The 21,094-nt window shown below is 44.0% G+C and overlaps 1 protein-coding gene across 3 annotated transcripts in view; it reads left to right on the forward strand.

The window, feature by feature from the left end:
- Nucleotides 1–21,094, forward strand: part of nfkb1 (nuclear factor of kappa light polypeptide gene enhancer in B-cells 1) — a 34,674-nt gene that overhangs the window by 5,704 nt on the left and 7,876 nt on the right. For all 3 annotated transcript variants that reach the window (XM_034543963.1, XM_034543966.1, XM_034543964.1), the window contains exons 4-15: nucleotides 795–835; nucleotides 1,143–1,241; nucleotides 11,537–11,688; nucleotides 11,777–11,940; nucleotides 12,286–12,444; nucleotides 14,664–14,768; nucleotides 15,799–15,890; nucleotides 17,401–17,539; nucleotides 18,447–18,599; nucleotides 18,711–19,001; nucleotides 19,912–20,041; nucleotides 20,123–20,237. In XM_034543963.1, the coding sequence (XP_034399854.1) occupies nucleotides 795–835; nucleotides 1,143–1,241; nucleotides 11,537–11,688; nucleotides 11,777–11,940; nucleotides 12,286–12,444; nucleotides 14,664–14,768; nucleotides 15,799–15,890; nucleotides 17,401–17,539; nucleotides 18,447–18,599; nucleotides 18,711–19,001; nucleotides 19,912–20,041; nucleotides 20,123–20,237 (1,640 nt within the window). The remainder of the gene's footprint in view (nucleotides 1–794; nucleotides 836–1,142; nucleotides 1,242–11,536; nucleotides 11,689–11,776; nucleotides 11,941–12,285; nucleotides 12,445–14,663; nucleotides 14,769–15,798; nucleotides 15,891–17,400; nucleotides 17,540–18,446; nucleotides 18,600–18,710; nucleotides 19,002–19,911; nucleotides 20,042–20,122; nucleotides 20,238–21,094) is intronic.

Genomic DNA, 21,094 nt, shown 5'->3' on the forward strand with positions numbered 1-21,094 from the left:
ACGTGTACTACATGTACCACATGTACTACATGTACCAACGTGTACTACATGTACCAACGTGTACTACATGTACCAACATGTACTACAATGTACTACATGTACCAACGTGTACTACAATGTACTACATGTACTACATGTACCAACATGTACCAACGTGTACTACATGTACCAACGTGTACTACATGTACCAACGTGTACTACATGTACCAACGTGTACTACAATGTACTACATGTACCAACGTGTACTACATGTACCAACATGTACCAGTAACTTTGGTGTTTTTCAACTTTTTCCACTTTATTACAACGTTTCAATATAAAGGAAGAGAATCACACAATTTAAACGTCTCTGCTTGCAACCAGCAAATCAATCAAACTTTGTTTGTAGCATAAAAGTTATTTTACGGAAACAAGACGAATGAAAATGACAACTTTTGACAAAAGAGGAAAAAGCCAATTTAAATTTAAAATGATGAACTTGTTTAAATAACAAAATCAATGACATAACGATAAGATTTTACAAATAAATAAATATATGAATGTAAATGTCTACGATCTATTAATCAAATGTCTGACTGATCGTGTAGGTGTTAAATGTACTTTTCCATTTAATAAGGTTATATTTAATATAAAAAAATGAAATTTACATTGAAATCAAAGCTTGACGAATAATACGAAGACTGATTAGTTTATTTACAGATTACAGCTGTTAAAATAATAATTCGTTGATCATTTTTACACATGACGAGATGTTTGTGTGGAAGCTGTTACTGATGTTAGTTCCTGTGTTTCAGTGGATGGACCGTTCCTGCAGATCGTGGAGCAGCCCAAACAGGTGAGACTCACCTGTGAGGAGAGGTCGATTTATAAACCAGAGAGAAGCTTCAGAATGAACTGAAATAACTTCATGAGCAATAAATATGTTCTTAGTTTTCAACATGTCTTAATATATTTCAGAGGGTTAAACTGAAACTGACGCTCACAGAGAAATAAAAAACAAGAGCTGTGCGAGAGAAAGTACTGACGGGATCTGAAACATGACGCAGCGTTTATTTAACGACAGAAGATCCTCCGTTCATGCGCTCGCTTCTGCTGATGAATGTGTGTTTATGGAAAGTGTGTTTCGTCTGTTTGTCTCCCAGCGTGGCTTCAGGTTCAGGTACGGCTGTGAAGGTCCTTCTCACGGCGGTCTGCCAGGAGCCTCCAGCGAGAAGAACAGCAAGACCTACCCCGCCGTCAAGGTAACTCCTCGCTACTCACAACCACCAGGGTCGACTCCCATGTGTTAAAGCTGCATTCTCTCTCCTGACCACCAGGGGGCGACTCCTCTGGTTGTATAGAAGTCTATGCTTCATGTGTTAAAGCTGCATTCTCTCTCCTGACCACCAGGGGGCGACTCCTCTGGTTGTATAGAAGTCTATGCTTCATGTGTTAAAGCTGCATTCTCTCTCCTGACCACCAGGGGGTGACTCCTCTGGTTGTATAGAAGTCTATGCTTCATGTGTTAAAGCTGCATTCTCTCTACTGACCACCAGGGGGCGACTCCTCTGGTTGTATAGAAGTCTATGCTTCATGTGTTAAAGCTGCATTCTCTCTCCTGACCACCAGGGGGCGACTCCTCTGGTTGTATAGAAGTCTATGCTTCATGTGTTAAAGCTGCATTCTCTCTACTGACCACCAGGGGGCGACTCCTCTGGTTGTATAGAAGTCTATATAAATGACTCTCAGTAAACATTGTAAACATTAGTTTTTGGTCTCAATCTCTAGTTTCAAGTCTTCTTCAATACAGAATGATGTTCATTTAGTAAATTATGGTCATTTAGAGTCAAACAGACCATAAAGCAGGGGATGCTTTAGGGCGGGGCTACAAGGTGATTGACAGGTCGACACCAGAGACGTCTCTACGTCACTCCTCCTCAGTCCTAATACGGTCACTTCCTGGTCACTGGTTGCAAAATAGTCTTAATCCAAGATGGCGACGGAAATAGCCGAACTTGAGGTTTCAAAACGTCCACAAACCAACGGGTGACTTATTCTATTTACAGTCTGTGATCTAAATATATAAAGAGTTTGAAACGATGAGGCTCAAAAATAATGTCCAGGAAGTGAAATCAACTATTTTGCTGCGCAGAGAAGAATGAGCACAGTGACTCAGCGTTTCCTGTCAGCTGACTGATTGTTTGAGCCGTCGGCCTGTTGGTTGTCTGTCGTTTGACTTTTTATATCTAACTAAATATATATCAGGACTATTTAGCTTTAAGTACATTTTGAAGTTAATTCAAGGTCCACTCAATAGTGCTACATTTAGGAAGAAATTTCACACTAATTTTGGGATTTCCCAAATTTCCAAAGCGCCGGCTCTCAAAATCAAGAATATGATATAACTAAAACACAGGACATTTTTATTCTCAAGAGGCTAACAATATTCATGTAATTCATTTTGATTATTTATAGTTAATTAAACTATTAAAAAAATATTTTGTCCCTCAACAAACTGTTGCATCATCTCATAACAATCTGCCAGAGATGGGAAGTCGTTTATTTTTCATTCAGAAATGTACAAATGTAGATTTGTCATTTTCTTACGTGAAAAATATCCTCAAGGCTTTCAAAAAATAAATAAATAAATACTATATATATATATAAAATTACATTTTAAATTGTTCACTCTTTGTTTCATTGCAGCCATTTGATAAAATTAAAAAAGTTAATTTTATTTCTCATTAATGTACTCGGCACCCCATCTTGACAGAAAAAAACAAATATAGAAATGTTTGCAAATTTATTAAAAAAGAAAAACTGAAATATCACCTGGTCATAAGTATTCAGACCCTTTGCTGTGACACATGCGGTCCATTTCTTCTGATCCTCCTTGAGATGGTTCCACTCCTTCATTGGAGTCCAGCTGTGTTTAATTAAACTGATTGGACTTGATTAGGAAAGGCACACACACCTGTCTATAGAAGACCTTACAGCTCACAGTGCATGTCAGAGCCAATGAGAATCATGAGGTCCAAGGAACAAGGAGCTCAGAGACAGAATGGTGGCACAGATCTGGAGATCTTACAAAAGAATGTCTGCAGCACTCGATATATTTGTTTATTTGATAAGGGACAGTGCACTTTAATATAAACATTTCTGTAAATGTGCCAGAGTTGGCCAAGAGGCTATTTTTCATCTGTAGTCAAGAGGCAGATGTTATGAAACAAACCTAAAAACATAAGATTACAATGTACAAACAAGAAAAATAAAATAAGGGAGAACTATGTTAAAATGGACAGAATACAAACATCCATGTCAGAGTAAGTTAAATATATAACCACAGACAGGTAAACAACAATAAAAAGATGGACTGCAGGTGGAGTGAAAGGTCGACCAGCAAAGTCAAGACATACAGACCTAAAAACAGACAACTGACAGACAGATTGACTGACAGACTGAGGACGAGTAGGAGCAGTTACAGTCTAGTGCTGACAGAGCTGCTACTAATGAACCATTTATTTGTCTCAGCTTTAAAAGAATGATTGTAGATCTCTGATTGATCCTGGAATGGAGTTCAGTGAACTGCTGCCTGTACGGAGAACGCAGCATGACTAGAAGCACTTTTCCTGAGAGGGACAATACATTAATAATAATAATAATAATAATACAATCCCCTCTTGCTGCACCTCTTGTGAGCCGATGTCCAGGTTGTGTGGTGACAGATTGTTTGAGAGGAGAGGTCAAGCCATGTATAATGTTGTACATGAGACAGACATGCACATATTTAATCATGTTATCGCAACTAAGCAAGTTATATATTTTTAGTATAGGAATGTGATGAGAGACAACTTTTTTTGTATCAAGGGTTTTGAGCGTACGCTTATATAATGACTAATGGTTTAAGAGTAGTGGCACTAGCATGTGGCCAGGTTGTTAAACAGTAGGTGATGTGGGAAATAACCATTGAATGCATGAATGTTTGAGCTGCCTCTGTTGACATGTAGTTGCGTGAGAACCGGAAGTTAGATTGAATTTGACCCGATTACAAACTTTTTTCAGGGATTTGAAAGACAAATTGGAATCAAAAGGTACTCCTAGATACTTGTATTCAGATACAACCTTTAGCCTTTCCCCAGATACAAAAACATCCTGTTCTACACTACCAGAGTTTCTTTTGGTAAAAAACATACTGTTTTGGATATATTGAGTTGTAGACAACATTGCGTTAACCAACTTTTTTTTGCCACATCTCCCAAATTGCTACCATGCAAGTAAATTACAGTGTCATCAGCATACATTTGAATATTGGTATGAGGACACACTGATGGTAGATCATTAATGTATAAAGAAAATAGTAATGGTCCCAGGACAGATCCTTGTGGGACGCCTGTGGACAAGTGGAGGGAAGTGGATTGATGGTTCTGAATTTGGACACACTGTGATCTAGTTAGCAAATATGATGCAATCCATTTAAGTGTACCTGAGGAGAAATTGTAACTGTGCAATTTGGACAAAAGAATACTATGATTAACAGTGTCAAATGCCTTCTTGAGATCAAGATACACAACTCCAACAACACCCCCTTTGTCCAGTAGAAATTAGATTTTCTCTGTGAAGAAACAGGTGGCCGTCTCAGTAGAATAATTGTCTCTAAAGCCGAATTGCATTGGATGAAGGGCAAAGGAACTGGTATTCAAATGGAAGATCATTTGCTCAGCTACCAACTTCTCTGCAACCTTTGATACCGTTGGCAGGATACTGATGGGTCTGTAACTAGAGGTAGAAAGGCGACCTCCATCTTTGAATACTGGAACAACAGCAGCCGACTTCCAAACACTGGGAAACATGCTCAGAGATTGAGAGGTTGATTAATATTGCTGATCTATTAGTGTTTTGGTACTTTGAGCATAACGGCATCCATACAAATGTATCTATAGTTTTGGATGGTTTAAGAGAACTGATTATTCTCGTGACTTCTGAATGAGACATTTCTTATGCTGAAAGTCGGTTCATGAATTTACTGTACGGACGGATCTCAGGGGAGAAACATTTAGCAATGGTCGCTACAGAATCAATGAAATAGTGATTGAAAGCTTTTGTTACTTCAACTGGATTATTTGACAGTTTCCCATTTAATGTTAAGTTCCTGCCGCTTCCTTACTTTGTTGGGATGTCCCGTTAGCTTGTGTAACTGATCCCAGATCATTTTAGTTTTACCTCTCTCCTTTTCTATTATAGTCAGGAAAAAATCTGCCTTAGCTTTTCTTAATTTCATTACCACTTTGTTCCTTAGCATAGCAACATGTTGTCTGTCATGGCTCGATTTATTTTTAATTGCAGTTTTTAAGACAGAATCCCGTTCTTTCATTATTTTTAAGATATCATTTATTAAAGGAACAGAGTGTTTGATGTTTGTGCCTAAATTTGCAACTAAAATCCTTGATGGTGTTCTCTAATTTATCTGAGCATTTTTTACTGTTTTCCTCAATGTCTATTCCCAACAGTACATCATCCCAATCAATTAGTTGAAGAATGTGATGAAAAATATCTTTATTTCTTTTTGGGGATTCTAAAAGATTCATCCTCCCTGACCGAAGGCCTAAACCGCTTGCTGGTTAGTTTCCTGGCTACCAGAGTTAGATTGAGGTCAGAAAGACCAGTTACCATGTTGAGAGTTTTTGGAACTCTATCAGGCCTATTACTAAATATTAAATCAATTTGGGTCCTGGAAGAATTGGTTAGTCTTGTGGGCCCACAGACCATCTGTACAAGGTCAAAGTCATCAGTTATCTGTTTAAGATTCTTTCTAGATGATTTTTCCTCCCAGTTTATTTTAAAATCACCCATGATAATTACCTCTTTACTGAAATTACATTCTTTTAGAAGTTTCTCAAATTCCTCATAGAAACTGTTTTTGGAAGAGGGAGGCCGATAAATTACAATAAGTGAAAAAGACATTTGAGGTGATAAAATGATATCTAGACCTATACATTCCAAGTCTTTACAGACAGTCAACTGGATTTCATCACACTGGATATGATCTCTCACATAGATCATGACACCACCACCCTTAGATCCAATCCTATCTCCTGTAAATGTTGTATCCTGGCACGGTTATTGCTGCTGATGGAGCATTTTTGTGGAGCCAGGTCTCAGATAGACAAAGGAAGTCTAAATTGGAATCAAGCAAAAGATAATGGACTTGATCACTTTTAGATTGAATACTTCTTATGTTAAGATGCCCACCTAAGAGACCTTTTGGCTTAACTTTAGGATCCCACACAGTTCTTGAATGAGCGACAGTTCGGAAGACAGCCCACTTCCTGTTCTTTGAGATCGCGGGATTTAGCCGTTTCTTGTTTACGTTTTGGGTAATCGTTCCAATTCCACGTGGACTACCTGAACAGGTGACAGCATTGGTCGGAGCACGCCGTGGCTCAGTCAGTGCAGTGGGCGCCTCATTTATCAAAGATGTCGAACCGCATAGATCCGACAAAACCCGGTCTGGAAAAATAGCCATGGCTCATCGGCCGCCGCACCAGCCCCTCCACTCTGAGAAGGCAGCTCTCTCCAACCAGAGCCAGGTGAGCCCGGCAGACCGACGGAAGCCTCTCCTCAGTACAAGACATATGAAAGCCCACATGAAGGACTCCCAGACTATGAGAAATAAGATTCTCTGGTCTGGTGAGACCAACATTGAACTTTTTGGCGTTACTTCTAAGCGGTATGTGTGGAGAGAACCAGGCTCTGCTCATCAGCTGCCCAATACAACCCCAACAGACACCTGGTGGTGGCAGCATCCTGCTATGGGGACAGGGCGACTGGTTGCAATTGAAGGAAAGATGAATGTAGCCAAGAGATCTCCTGGAAGAAGACCTCTTCCAGAGCGCTCTGGACCTCAGACCGGGCCGAAGGTTCACCTTCCAACAAGACGATGACCCGAAGCACACGGCTAACATGACAAAGGAGTGGCTTCAGAACAACTCTGATCATGTGACCCAGCCAGAGCCCCGACCTAAACCCAGTGGAGCATCTCTGGAGAGACCTGGAGATGTCTGTCCACCAACGTTCACCATCCAACCTGAGGGAGAGGGGGAGGAGCCCCAAATCCAGGTGTGGAACACGTGTTGCATCATCCCCAAGAAGACTCATGGAGCTCAAAAGGGTCTGAATACTTAGGACCTGGTGATATTTCAGCTTTTCTTTTTTAATAAATTTGCAAACATTTCTACATTTCTGTTTTTTTCTGTCAAGATGTGGTGCTGAGTACATTAATGAGAAATAAAATGAACTTTTTGATTTTAGCAAATGGCTGCAGTGAAACATTTAAAGGGGTCTGAATACTTTCCGTACGCACTGTATGTTGAATTCTGTGTTTGGATCTTTACACATTTCACAATAAAAGACTTGGTTAATTCAAATGAGTAAATAAATATGTTTGAATCTATAATTGTCAACAGATTATTTCGTAATTCTTTGGGGGGGGAACTTTAAGGAAGTGTTTATTCTCAATTGGTGGACTTTTGTCAGAGGAAACTGAATGACATTTCCAAGAAGAGAAACCAGAAGTCTGTCAACATTTACATGAAAGTGGGTTTAAAGAGTTATGAAACCAGTGCTTTTTACTTTCAGAGGACATGTTTATTACGTTCAGGCAATAAAATGATGCTACGGTAATACATTATTAATCAGTTAATGGTTTATCAAATGTTACCAGCCTGACAGCGACATGCTCTCTTCTGCATGAAATGCTGGAACGCTTTCTTCATAATTAATACATAAAAATTAATTTGGGGGGCTGTACTGAATGTCTTATATATATATATATATAATATTATATATCTAATTATTTTATATATATATATATATAAAAAAAAGTAGAGATTTGTGCAGCTTTGGCAGTGTTTTTAGTTCTATAGTTGTGGAGGACAAAGAAGCAGGTTGAGTTTTTGGGGTTTAAGACTGCTGGTCTGGACCTGCCCAAGTTCACACTCACTCTCTCTCACTCTCTCTCACTCTGCTGTTTCATGTCTGTTGGGAATTTCCTCCCCTGATGCCCACATGTAATTACAAGGAAGTGGAGTTGTCACCAACAGGAAAGGCGTTGAGTTTCAGCTCAGATGAAACATGCCGAGGTGTAATCTCTGCCCCAGAAACACTGACGCAGCTTTCACCTGTTTGTTGTCCTACTTCTCACTCACGACTCATTTCTTGTGGTTGTTTTCTACTTGAAGATGCTTTTCACTCAGTTATTGATTAACTACATTACCCAAAGTGCACTGGAACAGACTAAATTAAACCGTTACCTGCCCAGTGTTGATGCTGCAGTCACTAATGTGAGCAGGTAATTGTTACGTGGTTTAATTAAAACACTTTATTATTAGTTGTCCCAGTCGGGAACTCATTTTCCAGCTGCTGCATCATTTTAAGTTTTAAAAACAATGTGGCGACGGCCATAATCCAAGATGGAGACGGTGAAATCACCGAACTCGAAGCTTCAAAGTGTCCGTCCTCAAACCAACGGGTGACGTCACCATGACTACGCCCACTTCTCATATACAGTCTGGTTGCTGAGAGAGAGACTTTTCACTAACATATATGTCTCTAATATAGATAACTCCCACTCTGACAGGTGTGCAGAGACACCTGCAGCCTATTTTCTTTAGTAAAATACTTTCAGGTGAATGTTTAACGCTCACGTTTTGGACATTTTGCTTTTCATGGCTTTGAAAATAAGTGTCAATAAAACACAAGTCACACGAAAAGACCTGTGGAGCCAAAGAGTGTCCGTATCGAGAGAAAATAAATAAAGGTTTCACCAGAAGCTTTCAGCATCAAAGCTTCGTGAAGCCAGGAAACGGCAGCGACTCGCCGTGTTTCTAGGAACTGGGTTTGTGTGACGGAGCGTTCTGATTGGCTGACAGAACCGGGAAGAGGAAGTGGTGCTCGTGTTTATTTACCGCGGCAGTTTGCATCGTTACTGCAGAGACTCACACACACACACATACACACGCAGAAACACACACAAACAGAAACACACACACACACAGAAACACACACACACACAGAAACACACACACGCAGAAACACACACAGAAACACACAGAAACACACACACAGAAACACACACACAGAAACACACACAGAAACACACACACACAGAAACACACAGAAACACACACGCAGAAACACACACACACACACAGAAACACACACACACACAGAAACACACACACACAGAAACACACACACACAGAAACACACACAGAAACACACACGCAGAAACACACACACACACACAGAAACACACAGAAACACACACACACAGAAACACACACACGCAGAAAGACACACACAGAAACACAGAAACAGAAACACACAGATACAGATACACACACAGAAACACACACACAGATACACACACACAGAAACACAGAAACAGAAACACACACACACAGATACACACACACAGAAACACACACACACAGATACACACACAGAAACACACACAGATACACACACACAGAAACACAGAAACAGAAACACACACACACAGAAACACACACACAGAAACACAGAAACAGAAACACACACACACAGATACACACACACAGAAACAGGAATACACACACACAGATACACACACACAGAAACAGAAACACACACACACAGAAACACACAGAAACACACACACACAGAAACACACACACGCAGAAAGACACACAGAAACACACACACAGAAACACAGAAACAGAAACACACAGATACACACACACACACAGAAACACACACAGATACACACACAGAAACACACACACACACAGATACACACACACACAGAAACACAGAAACACACACACACAGAAACACACACACAGATACACACACACACAGAAACAGGAATACACACACACAGATACACACACACAGAAACAGAAACACACACACACAGATACACACACACACACACACACAGAAACACACACACACAGATACACACACAGAAACACACACACACAGATACACACACACACACAGAAACACACACAGAAACAGAAACACACACACACAGATACACACACACAGAAACACACACAGAAACAGAAACACACACACACAGAAACACACACAGAAACAGAAACACACACACACAGACACACACACACAGAAACACAGAAACAGAAACACACACACACAGATACACACACAGAAACACACACACACAGATACACACACACAGAAACAGAAACACACACACACAGATACACACACGCAGAAACACACACACAGAAACACACACACGCAGAAACACACACACAGAAACACACACAAACACACACACACAGAAACACACACAGAAACACAGAAACACACACACACAGATACACACACACAGAAACAGAAACACACACACACAGATACACACACGCAGAAACACACACACAGAAACACACACACGCAGAAACACACACACAGAAACACACACAAACACACACACACAGAAACACACACACGCAGAAAGACACACAGAAACACACACACACAGAAACACAGAAACAGAAACACAGATACACACACACACACAGAAACACACACAGATACACACACAGAAACACAGAAACAGAAACACACAGATACACACACACACAGAAACACACACAGATACACACACAGAAACACACACACACACAGAAACACAGAAACACACACACACAGATACACACAAACAGAAACACACACACACAGATACACACACACAGAAACACAGAAACAGAAACACACACACACAGATACACACACACACAGATACACACACACAGAAACACAGAAACACACACACACAGATACACACACACAGAAACAGAAACACACAGACACACAGATACACACACACAGAAACAGAAACACACAGACACACACACACAGAAACACAGAAACACACACACACAGATACACACACACAGAAACACAGAAACACACACACACAGATACACACACACAGAAACAGAAACACACAGACACACACACACACACACAGAAACAGAAACACACACACACAGATACACACACAGAAACACAGAAACAGGAACACACACACACAGATACACACACACACACACACACACACACAGACACAGAAACACACACACACAGAAACACAGAAACAGGAACACACACACAGAAACAGAAACACACACACAGAAACAGAAACACACACACACACACACACAGAAACAGGAACACACACACACACAGAAACAGAAACACACACACAGAAACAGAAACACACACACACACACACACAGAAACAGGAACACACACACACAGAAACACACACACACACACACACAGAAACAGGAACACACACACACAGATACACACACACACACACACACAGAAACAGGAACAGAGTAGTGTTCTTACATCTGATTTCCTTTATGTAAAACAGTTTACCAAAGTTCGAGATAACAAGTAAATCATTAAATATAATAAACTACCACGTGAAGAAGTTTGAAGTGTTTTCTAACGTATTACATACCGATCTGTGTTTCAGATCCGTAACTACCAGGGTCCGGCCCGGGTGGTGGTCCAGCTGGTGACGGCGCTGACCCCCCACCCTCAGCTCCACGCTCACAGCCTCGTGGGGAAGCAGTGCGACAAAGGGATCTGCGTCACAGACCTGCAGCCCAAAGACTCCAACATCAGGTCTGCGGGACACGCACACACGCACACACGCACACACGCAGGTGTGTGAACCCGCCAGGTGTGAGACTCACAGGTGTGTTTGTCGTAGTTTCCCCAACCTGGGCATCCTCCACGTGACGAAGAAGAACGTGGCCAAGACGCTGGAGGAGAGGATGGTGGAGGCCTTCCGGCTGGGATACAGCTGCGGCGTCTGCATCCACCCCGACATCGACGCCCTGCAGGGGGAGGTCCGAGTCCCCCGAGACCTCAGCGGTCAGTGTGTGTGTGTGTGTGTGTGTGTGAGTCTGTACTCGTGACCTCGAGAGGACATGGTAGAAGAAAGGGACATTTTTTTAGGAAGGTGAGGACATTTAGAAAGTATGGATTTAAAAAAAGGGACACTTTAAGAAAGTCAGGAATCTGATAAACCATCATTCATCTTTATTTTCTCATCTTGTTTTTAAATGAATTACCGCCCCCTATTATTATTAGTATTTTAGTATTATAATAATACTAATAATTATTATTATTATGATTATCTCAGCCTATGCCCCTCCCTCTGTCTTATTATTATTATCATTATTGTTATTATCATAATGCCCCTCCCTCTGTCTCCAGACCCCCAGCGCAGTGTGATCAGCAGCGCCGCGGCCCTGCAGGCTAAAGAAATGGACCTCAGCGTGGCTCGGCTCATGTTCACGGCCTTCCTCCCCAACAGCGACGGAGGATTCTCCAGAAGACTGGAGCCCGTTGTGTCCGAACCCATCTACGACAGCAGTGAGTCCGAACCTAGGGGGGTCCTCCAGGCTGCTGGGCCCCTTATGGTGCCACTGGTTTAAGGTCTCAGACTGGTTTCATTAGGGTCCCAGACTGGTTTAAGGTCCCAGACTGGTTTCATTAGGGTCCCAGACTGGTTTAAGGTCTCAGACTGGTTTCATTAAGGTCCCAGACTGGTTTAAGGTCCCAGACTGGTTTCATTAGGGTCCCAGACTGGTTTAAGGTCTCAGACTGGTTTCATTAGCGTCCCAGACTGGTTTAAGGTCTCAGACTGGTTTAAGGTCCCAGACTGGTTTCATTAGGGTCCCAGACTGGTTTAAGGTCTCAGACTGGTTTAAGGTCCCAGACTGGTTTCATTAGGGTCCCAGACTGGTTTAAGGTCTCAGACTGGTTTAAGGTCCCAGACTGGTTTAAGGTCTCAGACTGGTTTCATTAGGGTCCCAGACTGGTTTAAGGTCCCAGACTGGTTTCATTAGGGTCCCAGACTGGTTTAAGGTATCAGACTGGTTTCATTAAGGTCCCAGACTGGTTTAAGGTCTCAGACTGGTTTCATTAGGGTCCCAGACTGGTTTAAGGTCCCAGACTGGTTTAAGGTCTCAGACTGGTTTCATTAGGGTCCCAGACTGGTTTAAGGTCCCAGACTGGTTTAAGGTCCCAGACTGGTTTAAGGTCTCAGACTGGTTTCATTAGGGTCCCAGACTGGTTTAAGGTCCCAGACTGGTTTAAGGTCCCAGACTGGTTTAAGGTCCCAGACTGGTTTACTGTTCTCTCCAAAGGAGACACAAAGAGGCCAAGAGCTCTTAGAAGCACAAAGGGTTCAGATTTAAGGTCCCAGACTGGTTTCATTAAGGTCCCAGACTGTTTTAATGTCCCATACTGGTTTCAATAAGGTCCCAGACTGGTTTAATGTCCCATACTGGTTTCATTAAGGTCCCAGACTGGTTTAATGTACCATACTGGTTTCAATAAGGTCCCAGACTGGTTTAATGTCCCATACTGGTTTCAATAAGGTCCCAGACTGTTTTAATGTCCCATACTGGTTTCATTAAGGTCCCAGACTGGTTTAATGTACCATACTGGTTTCATTAAGGTCCCAGACTGTTTTAATGTACCATACTGGTTTCAATAAGGTCCCAGACTGGTTTAATGTACCATACTGGTTTCATTAAGGTCCCAGACTGTTTTAATGTACCATACTGGTTTCATTAAGGTCCCAGACTGGTTTAATGTCCCATACTGGTTTCATTAAGGTCCCAGACTGGTTTAATGTCCCATACTGGTTTCATTAAGGTCCCAGACTGGTTTAATGTACCATACTGGTTTCATTAAGGTCCCAGACTGGTTTAATGTACCATACTGGTTTCAATAAGGTCCCAGACTGGTTTAAGGTCCCAGACGCTCTCCGCTCAGTACTTCCTGTGTCTTCAGCCCCGGTCTGAGGATCCCTGTGAACCCGTGTCAGGTCTCCTGGTTTCATTTCCCTCTTCCTGCTGCTCTGGTTTCCGTATGCTGCAACTTCCTGCCATAGTGAAAACCACTCAGACTCGAGCTGAGCTCACTGGTTTACTGTTCAAGAGCTCTTAGAAGCACAAAGGGTTCAGATTTAAGGTCCCAGACTGGTTTAAGGTCCCAGACTGGTTTACTCTTCTCTCCAAAGGAGACGCAAAGAGGCCAAGAGCTCTTAGAAGCACAAAGGGTTCAGATGGACGCCTCTTTTTTGGGTGGAAAGGTGCTTCACGGTCTTGTAGAACTCGTTCAGATCCTTGAAGACGTTCTTGTAGATGAGAGATCGTCTGGTTGAACGCCTCCAGCGTCCAGAGGGTTGCTGGGCAGAAGACTTGATATTATAACTGACAACTCAAATGGACGACTTGATTCGCGTCAGAGGAGGCGTGGCTTATCTCCATGGAATAAGTTGTAATTTCCTTCCACCGTCCACCACGAAAGAAATAACCACCGTCCCACAAACGTCTAGGATGAAATTATTCTGGGGGTCAAAGGTCACAGTGATCTCACTTTTACAACGTATTTATGGCCAACGGGATAAAAGGGTGAAGCGATCACATTTTGGATGGTTGGAGGAGGAAACGATACAAATCCACTAAAGCTGCATTCAGACCAGATTCATCCCACAAGCTGTGGAGGATTCTAGAGCGACCGGGAATCGAACCCTCGGCCTTTTGTCCTCTCCCCTGACCTTTGTGTGTTCCTCCCCTCAGAGGCTCCCAACGCCTCCAACCTGAAGATCGTGAGGATGGATCGAACCGCCGGCTGCGTGAGCGGAGGAGAGGAGGTCTACCTGCTCTGTGACAAAGTCCAGAAAGGTGAGATTTAAAGAGACAGCGACGCAGACACACCTTCACACAGAAAACCCAAAGGTCATGCTTTGATTCTCAGAGGTCATGAGCGTATGTGGGAAGTGTGATGGCGCCACCTGCTGGAGGGTTTGTTAAATACTATAAATACTTTATATAAAACAAGCAATCTGATTGGTTCAGAGCCGTGGTATAAAACCCACCTAGGGTCACAGGGAAACGGGTCGATAATACATTGTGTGTGTGTGTGTGTGTGTGTGTGTGTGTGTGTGTGTGTGTGTGTGTGTCTGTGTGTGTGTGTGTGTGTCTGTGTATGTGTGTCTGTGTGTGTGTGTGTGTGCGTGTGTGTTTCTCTGTGTGTGTGTGTGTGTGTGTGTGTCTGTGTGTGTGTGTGTGTGTTTCTCTGTGTGTGTGTGTGTGTGTTTCTCTGTGTGTGTGTGCGTGTGTGTGTGTGTGTGTGTCTGTGTGTGTGTGTGTGCGTGTGTGTTTCTCTGTGTGTGTGTGCGTGTGCGTGTGTGTTTCTCTGTGTGTGTGTGCGTGTGTGTTTCTCTGTGTGTGTGTGCGTGTGCGTGTGTGTTTCTCTGTGTGTGTGCGTGTGCGTGTGTGTTTCTCTGTGTGTGTGTGTGTGCGTGTGTGTTTCTCTGTGTGTGTGTGCGTGTGCGTGTGTGTTTCTCTGTGTGTGTGCGTGTGCGTGTGTGTTTCTCTGTGTGTGTGTGTGTGCGTGTGTGTTTCTCTGTGTGTGTGTGTGTGTGTGTGTGTGTTTCTCTGTGTGTGTGTGCGTGTGCGTGTGTGTTTCTCTGTGTGTGTGCGTGTGCGTGTGTGTTTCTCTGTGTGTGTGTGTGTGCGTGTGTGTTTCTCTGTGTGTGTGTGCGTGTGCGTGTGTGTTTCTCTGTGTGTGTGCGTGTGCGTGTGTGTTTCTCTGTGTGTGTGTGTGTGCGTGTGTGTTTCTCTGTGTGTGTGTGTGTGCGTGTGTGTTTCTCTGTGTGTGTGTGCGTGTGCGTGTGTGTTTCTCTGTGTGTGTGTGTGTGTGTGTTTCTAGATGACATCCAGGTTCGGTTCTTTGAAGAAGACAACTCAGGGGTGACCTGGGAGGCTCTGGGAGATTTCTCCCCTACAGACGTCCACAGACAGGTACAAGGAGTTAGTAGTACTACTAGTAGTACTACTAGTAGTACTACTAGTAGTACTAGTTCATGTGTATATAGTAGTGGGAGTATCACATGTAGAAGCAGTAAAAGTATTCCTAGGCTGGATTAGTTAAAATCTAGTCCTGGTCCTCAATAGGCCTCAGTGTAGTCTCAGTCCTCTCTAGACCTCCATCAGTAACCAGACCACCAGAGAGAAGATGGTCTGGTTCTACAGATTTCTTCTTAAAGCTCCTCATCGGAGCCACCGGGTCGGATTCTGGTGAAACCAGATGACATCATGCAGGTTCACCAGAACCTCCTTCAGCTCAGACTCAGGCGGGACCTCCAGCAGAAAACCAGTCCACCGTGGACAGACCCAGATCCAGCAGAGACTAGTCCACCGTGGACAGACCCAGATCCAGCAGAGACCAGTCTAGCAGGGACCCTGGTGCTCAGAGACACTACCACTTTAGTCCACAGGGGGCGCCGGAACAACACTACCACTTTAGTCCACAGGGGGCACCAGAACCAACACTACCACTTTAGTCCACAGGGGGCACCAGAACCAACACTACCACTTTAGTCCACAGGGGGCACCAGAACCAACACTACCACTTTAGTCCACAGGGGGCACCAGAACCAACACTACCACTTTAGTCCACAGGGGGCACCAGAACCAACACTACCACTTTAGTCCACAGGGGGCGCCGGAACAACACTACCACTTTAGTCCACAGGGGGCACCAGAACCAACACTACCACGTTAGTCCACAGGGGGCACCAGAACCAACACTACCACTTTAGTCCACAGGGGGCACCAGAACCAACACTACTACTTTAGTCCACAGGGGGCACCAGAACCAACACTACCACTTTAGTCCACAGGGGGCACCAGAACCAACACTACCACGTTAGTCCACAGGGGGCACCAGAACCAACACTACCGCTTTAGTCCACAGGGGGCACCGGAACCAACACTACCACTTTAGTCCACAGGGGGCACCAGAACCAACACTACCACTTTAGTCCACAGGGGGCACCAGAACCAACACTACTACTTTAGTCCACAGGGGGCACCAGAACCAACACTACCACTTTAGTCCACAGGGGGCACCAGAACCAACACTACCACTTTAGTCCACAGGGGGCACCAGAACCAACACTACCACTTTAGTCCACAGGGGGCACCAGAACCAACACTACTACTTTAGTCCACAGGGGGCACCAGAACCAACACTACCACTTTAGTCCACAGGGGGCACCAGAACCAACACTACCACGTTAGTCCACAGGGGGCACCAGAACCAACACTACCACGTTAGTCCACAGGGGGCACCAGAACCAACACTACCACGTTAGTCCACAGGGGGCACCAGAACCAACACTACCGCTTTAGTCCACAGGGGGCGCCGGAACCAACACTAAATGAAAGTTCCTCAAAGTACTTTAAGTAGTATCAGCTGTAATTGTACCAGGAGGAGTACTTGTTACCGTGACATGTTCTCTGCCGTCAGTTTGCCATCGTGTTCAAGACTCCGAAGTATCGAGACCAGAACCTTCAGAAACCGACGTCTGTGTTTGTTCAGCTGAAGAGGAAGTCTGACAACGAGACCAGCGAACCCAAACCCTTCACCTACCACCCTCAGATCATAGGTAGGTGGTGTAGCTCCACCCTCAGATCATAGGTAGGTGGTGTAGCTCCACCCTCAGATCACAGGTAGTCGGTTTAGCTCCACCCTCAGATCACAGGTAGTCGGTTTAGCTCCACCCTCAGATCACAGGTAGGTGGTGTAGCTCCACCCTCAGATCACAGGTAGGTGGTGTAGCTCCACCCTCAGATCACAGGTAGTCGGTTTAGCTCCACCCTCAGATCACAGGTAGTCGGTTTAGCTCCACCCTCAGATCACAGGTAGGTGGTGTAGCTCCACCCTCAGATCATAGGTAGGTGGTGTAGCTCCACCCTCAGATCACAGGTAGCCGGTTTAGCTCCACCCTCAGATCACAGGTAGCCGGTTTAGCTCCACCCTCAGATCACAGGTAGGTGGTGTAGCTCCACCCACAGATCACAGGTAGGTGGTGTAGCTCCACCCTCAGATCATAGGTAGGTGGTGTAGCTCCACCCTCAGATCACAGGTAGGTGGTGTAGCTCCACCCACAGATCACAGGTAGGTGGTGTAGCTCCACCCTCAGATCATAGGTAGGTGGTGTAGCTCCACCCTCAGATCACAGGTAGTCGGTTTAGCTCCACCCTCAGATCACAGGTAGCCGGTTTAGCTCCATCCTCAGATCACAGGTAGTCGGTTTAGCTCCACCCTCAGATCACAGGTAGGTGGTGTAGCTCCACCCACAGATCACAGGTAGGTGGTGTAGCTCCACCCTCAGATCATAGGTAGGTGGTGTAGCTCCACCCTCAGATCACAGGTAGTCGGTTTAGCTCCACCCTCAGATCACAGGTAGCCGGTTTAGCTCCATCCTCAGATCACAGGTAGCCGGTGTAGCTCCACCCTCAGATCACAGGTATGGATAATAGGCACCTGTGCTCCTCTACCTGTGTGTCCAGACAAGGAGGAAGTGCAGAGGAAGAGACAAAAGACGTTGCCAAACTTCCAGGACTTCAGCGGCCATGGAGGAGGTGGAAGTCTGTACCGAGGAGGTGGTGGGGGAGGAGGAGGTCCTGCTGCAGGTGGAGGACCTGGATCTGCAGGAGGAGGAGGTAACATTAGCCTGGGATTTCTACACACCTGGAAAACCTGGACGTCACTGTGACTTTTGTGCTTCATTATGAGAAGACTGCCCACTTATGTTGTGTTTGATTCGTCTCCAGGTTACTTCCAGGGCTTCACTACCTACAACTATGGTGGAGCAGGAGGAGGAGGAGGAGGTTTCTCCACAGGATACTCAGCTGGTCTGGGAGGAGGAGTAGGAGGAGGAGCAGGAGGAGGAGCAGGAGGAGGAGCAGGAGTCATCAAACACGGAGAGAAGAAACAACAGGGCGACCGCCATCCAGACGATGACTCGGGGTCGGGGGTCGCGCTGAGAGCTGCAGCCCGGCCAGGAGGCCTAGATGCGGGGGGGAGGAGGGAGGAGGGAGGGGTCAGTGCGGAGGAGCCTGAAGGTACACAACTTCCACACACATTGTGAACTGTGACCCCGCCTTCAACCAAACACGGAAGATTCGATCTTTATATCTCAACTCAAGATACTAACAGTCACAATTAACTGCTAAATATGCAGCGATAAGATCACATTTAACTTTATTGATCCCGGAAAATAATGAATACATAAGTATTAGAGTGCATGATGTTAAGAGGTTATATTACACATAATATATTAAGAGTTATAAATATATGTATTATGGATAAAGAGGTTTTTACATCTAAATGCAAATTCAGCCACCGTGATTGCAGTTTTCTTTAAAATCCATCCCAGGTTTTTATAGATTAATTTAATCACGGTGCATTGAAACGTCAACTCTCATTCAAAGGAAACAAAATGAATCCAACTTTCATCTTCCTGGAAGTTATTTTAGGTTTTTTTAATATCTCATTGATTAGGAAGACTTTCTTTCATTTGATCATTACACGTTATTGGTGATAAAAAATATTGGTTCATTAATGAAGAAGCTTTTATTTTGAAATGACAAGAAGGAAGTACAATGAGACTATCAAATTAAATAAAGGAATTCTTTTAAAATCAAAGTGATTGATGATAATTAGCGGGAAGAAGCAGTGAAATCTAAAATAAACTTAATTAGATTTAGTAACTTTGTGTTTACTTCCCGTCGTCTTTTTATTCCTCATTAAATCTCGTTTTACACATTTTAGATTATCTTTAGACGTTTAAAGTACTTTTATTCATTATTGCAATGAAACACAAAGTAAAGAAACAGATATTTAGATTTTATTGTCTAATTGTTTCAGTCGCTGACGTGACAGCAGCTAAATAGATGAAGAATGTATTTTATTAAACGTATATCTAACCAGTAACATCTTTTAAATGTTTTCTGTACTTTGTGTGTGACGCAGGCGACCGCTTGCTGGAGGCGACCGGCGGACAGCTGGAGGCTCTGTTTCGCTATTCGGTGACCGGCGACTCGGCGTACCTGCTGGCGGCACAGCGTCAGCTGATGGGCGCGCAGGACGAGGACGGAGACACGTCAGTCAAACACTCAACAGCTGCTTTTCACCAGGCGCTCGTTGAAAGATTTAACTTTCCTCCTCCGTTTTCACATACTAGTGGGCTCCACCTGGCAGTCCTCCACAGCCAGCAGGAGGCGCTGAAGAGTCTGACTCAGGTGGTCTCTGCTCTGCCCGGAGTGGAGGTGCTCAACCTGAGAAACCACCTCTACCAGGTACTCGCCTCCTGAAGCTCCACCCCCCCTGAAATCAGTTGTTTCCTTTGTTCAGCGCAGTTTCCTAGCAGCAAGGAAGCATCCTACTTCAAGAATGGAAAACATACACAATATACTTTAGGGAGTAAGAGATGATGAAGCTTTCTGTTTGAGAGGGAGGAGGAGCACTTAGGAAGCTAGGACCGAAGATGTTTTATAGTTTAACAACAAGGAAACGACCTTGGTAAGGAGAGGGGTTGCTTCCTTGTTTGGGTGCAAGAAAGGCAGCTTTCTGTTAAGGGAGATAAGAAGGAAGCGAGTGAGACAAGGTGCAAGAAAGAGACCTACTTAGGAAGCAGAAAGCTAATACATTTTCTATTTGAACAACAAGGAAGCAACCTTGTCTGGGCAAGAAAGAGACCTACTTAAGAAGCAAAGAAGTGTTCTAGTTGAACAACATAGGAAATGACCTTGGTAAGGAAAAAGGATGCTTCCTTGTGTGGGTGCAAGAAAGGCGGCTTTCTGGAAAGGGAGATAAGAAGGAAACAAGATAGAGGAGATGCAAGAAACAGACGCACTTAGGAAGCAGGAAGCAAAGAAGTCTACTAGTTGAACAACAAGGAAATTATCTTGGTAAGGAAAAAGGATGCTTCCTTGTCTGGGTGCAAGAAAGGCAGCTTTCTGTTAAGGGGGATAGGAAAAAGGGGCAACGTATGTAAGAGTATGGTAAGCGTACTAGTTAGGGATCAAGTAAGCATACTAGTTAGGGAGCAAGGAAGCATACTAGTTAGGGATCAAGGAAGCATACTAGTTAGGGATCAAGGAAGCATACTATTTAAGGATCAAGTAAGTGGACTAGTTAGGGATCAAGTGAGCAT

Source organism: Cyclopterus lumpus, chromosome 10, assembly GCF_009769545.1.
Source record: "Cyclopterus lumpus isolate fCycLum1 chromosome 10, fCycLum1.pri, whole genome shotgun sequence".
Classification (NCBI taxonomy): domain Eukaryota; kingdom Metazoa; phylum Chordata; class Actinopteri; order Perciformes; family Cyclopteridae; genus Cyclopterus; species Cyclopterus lumpus.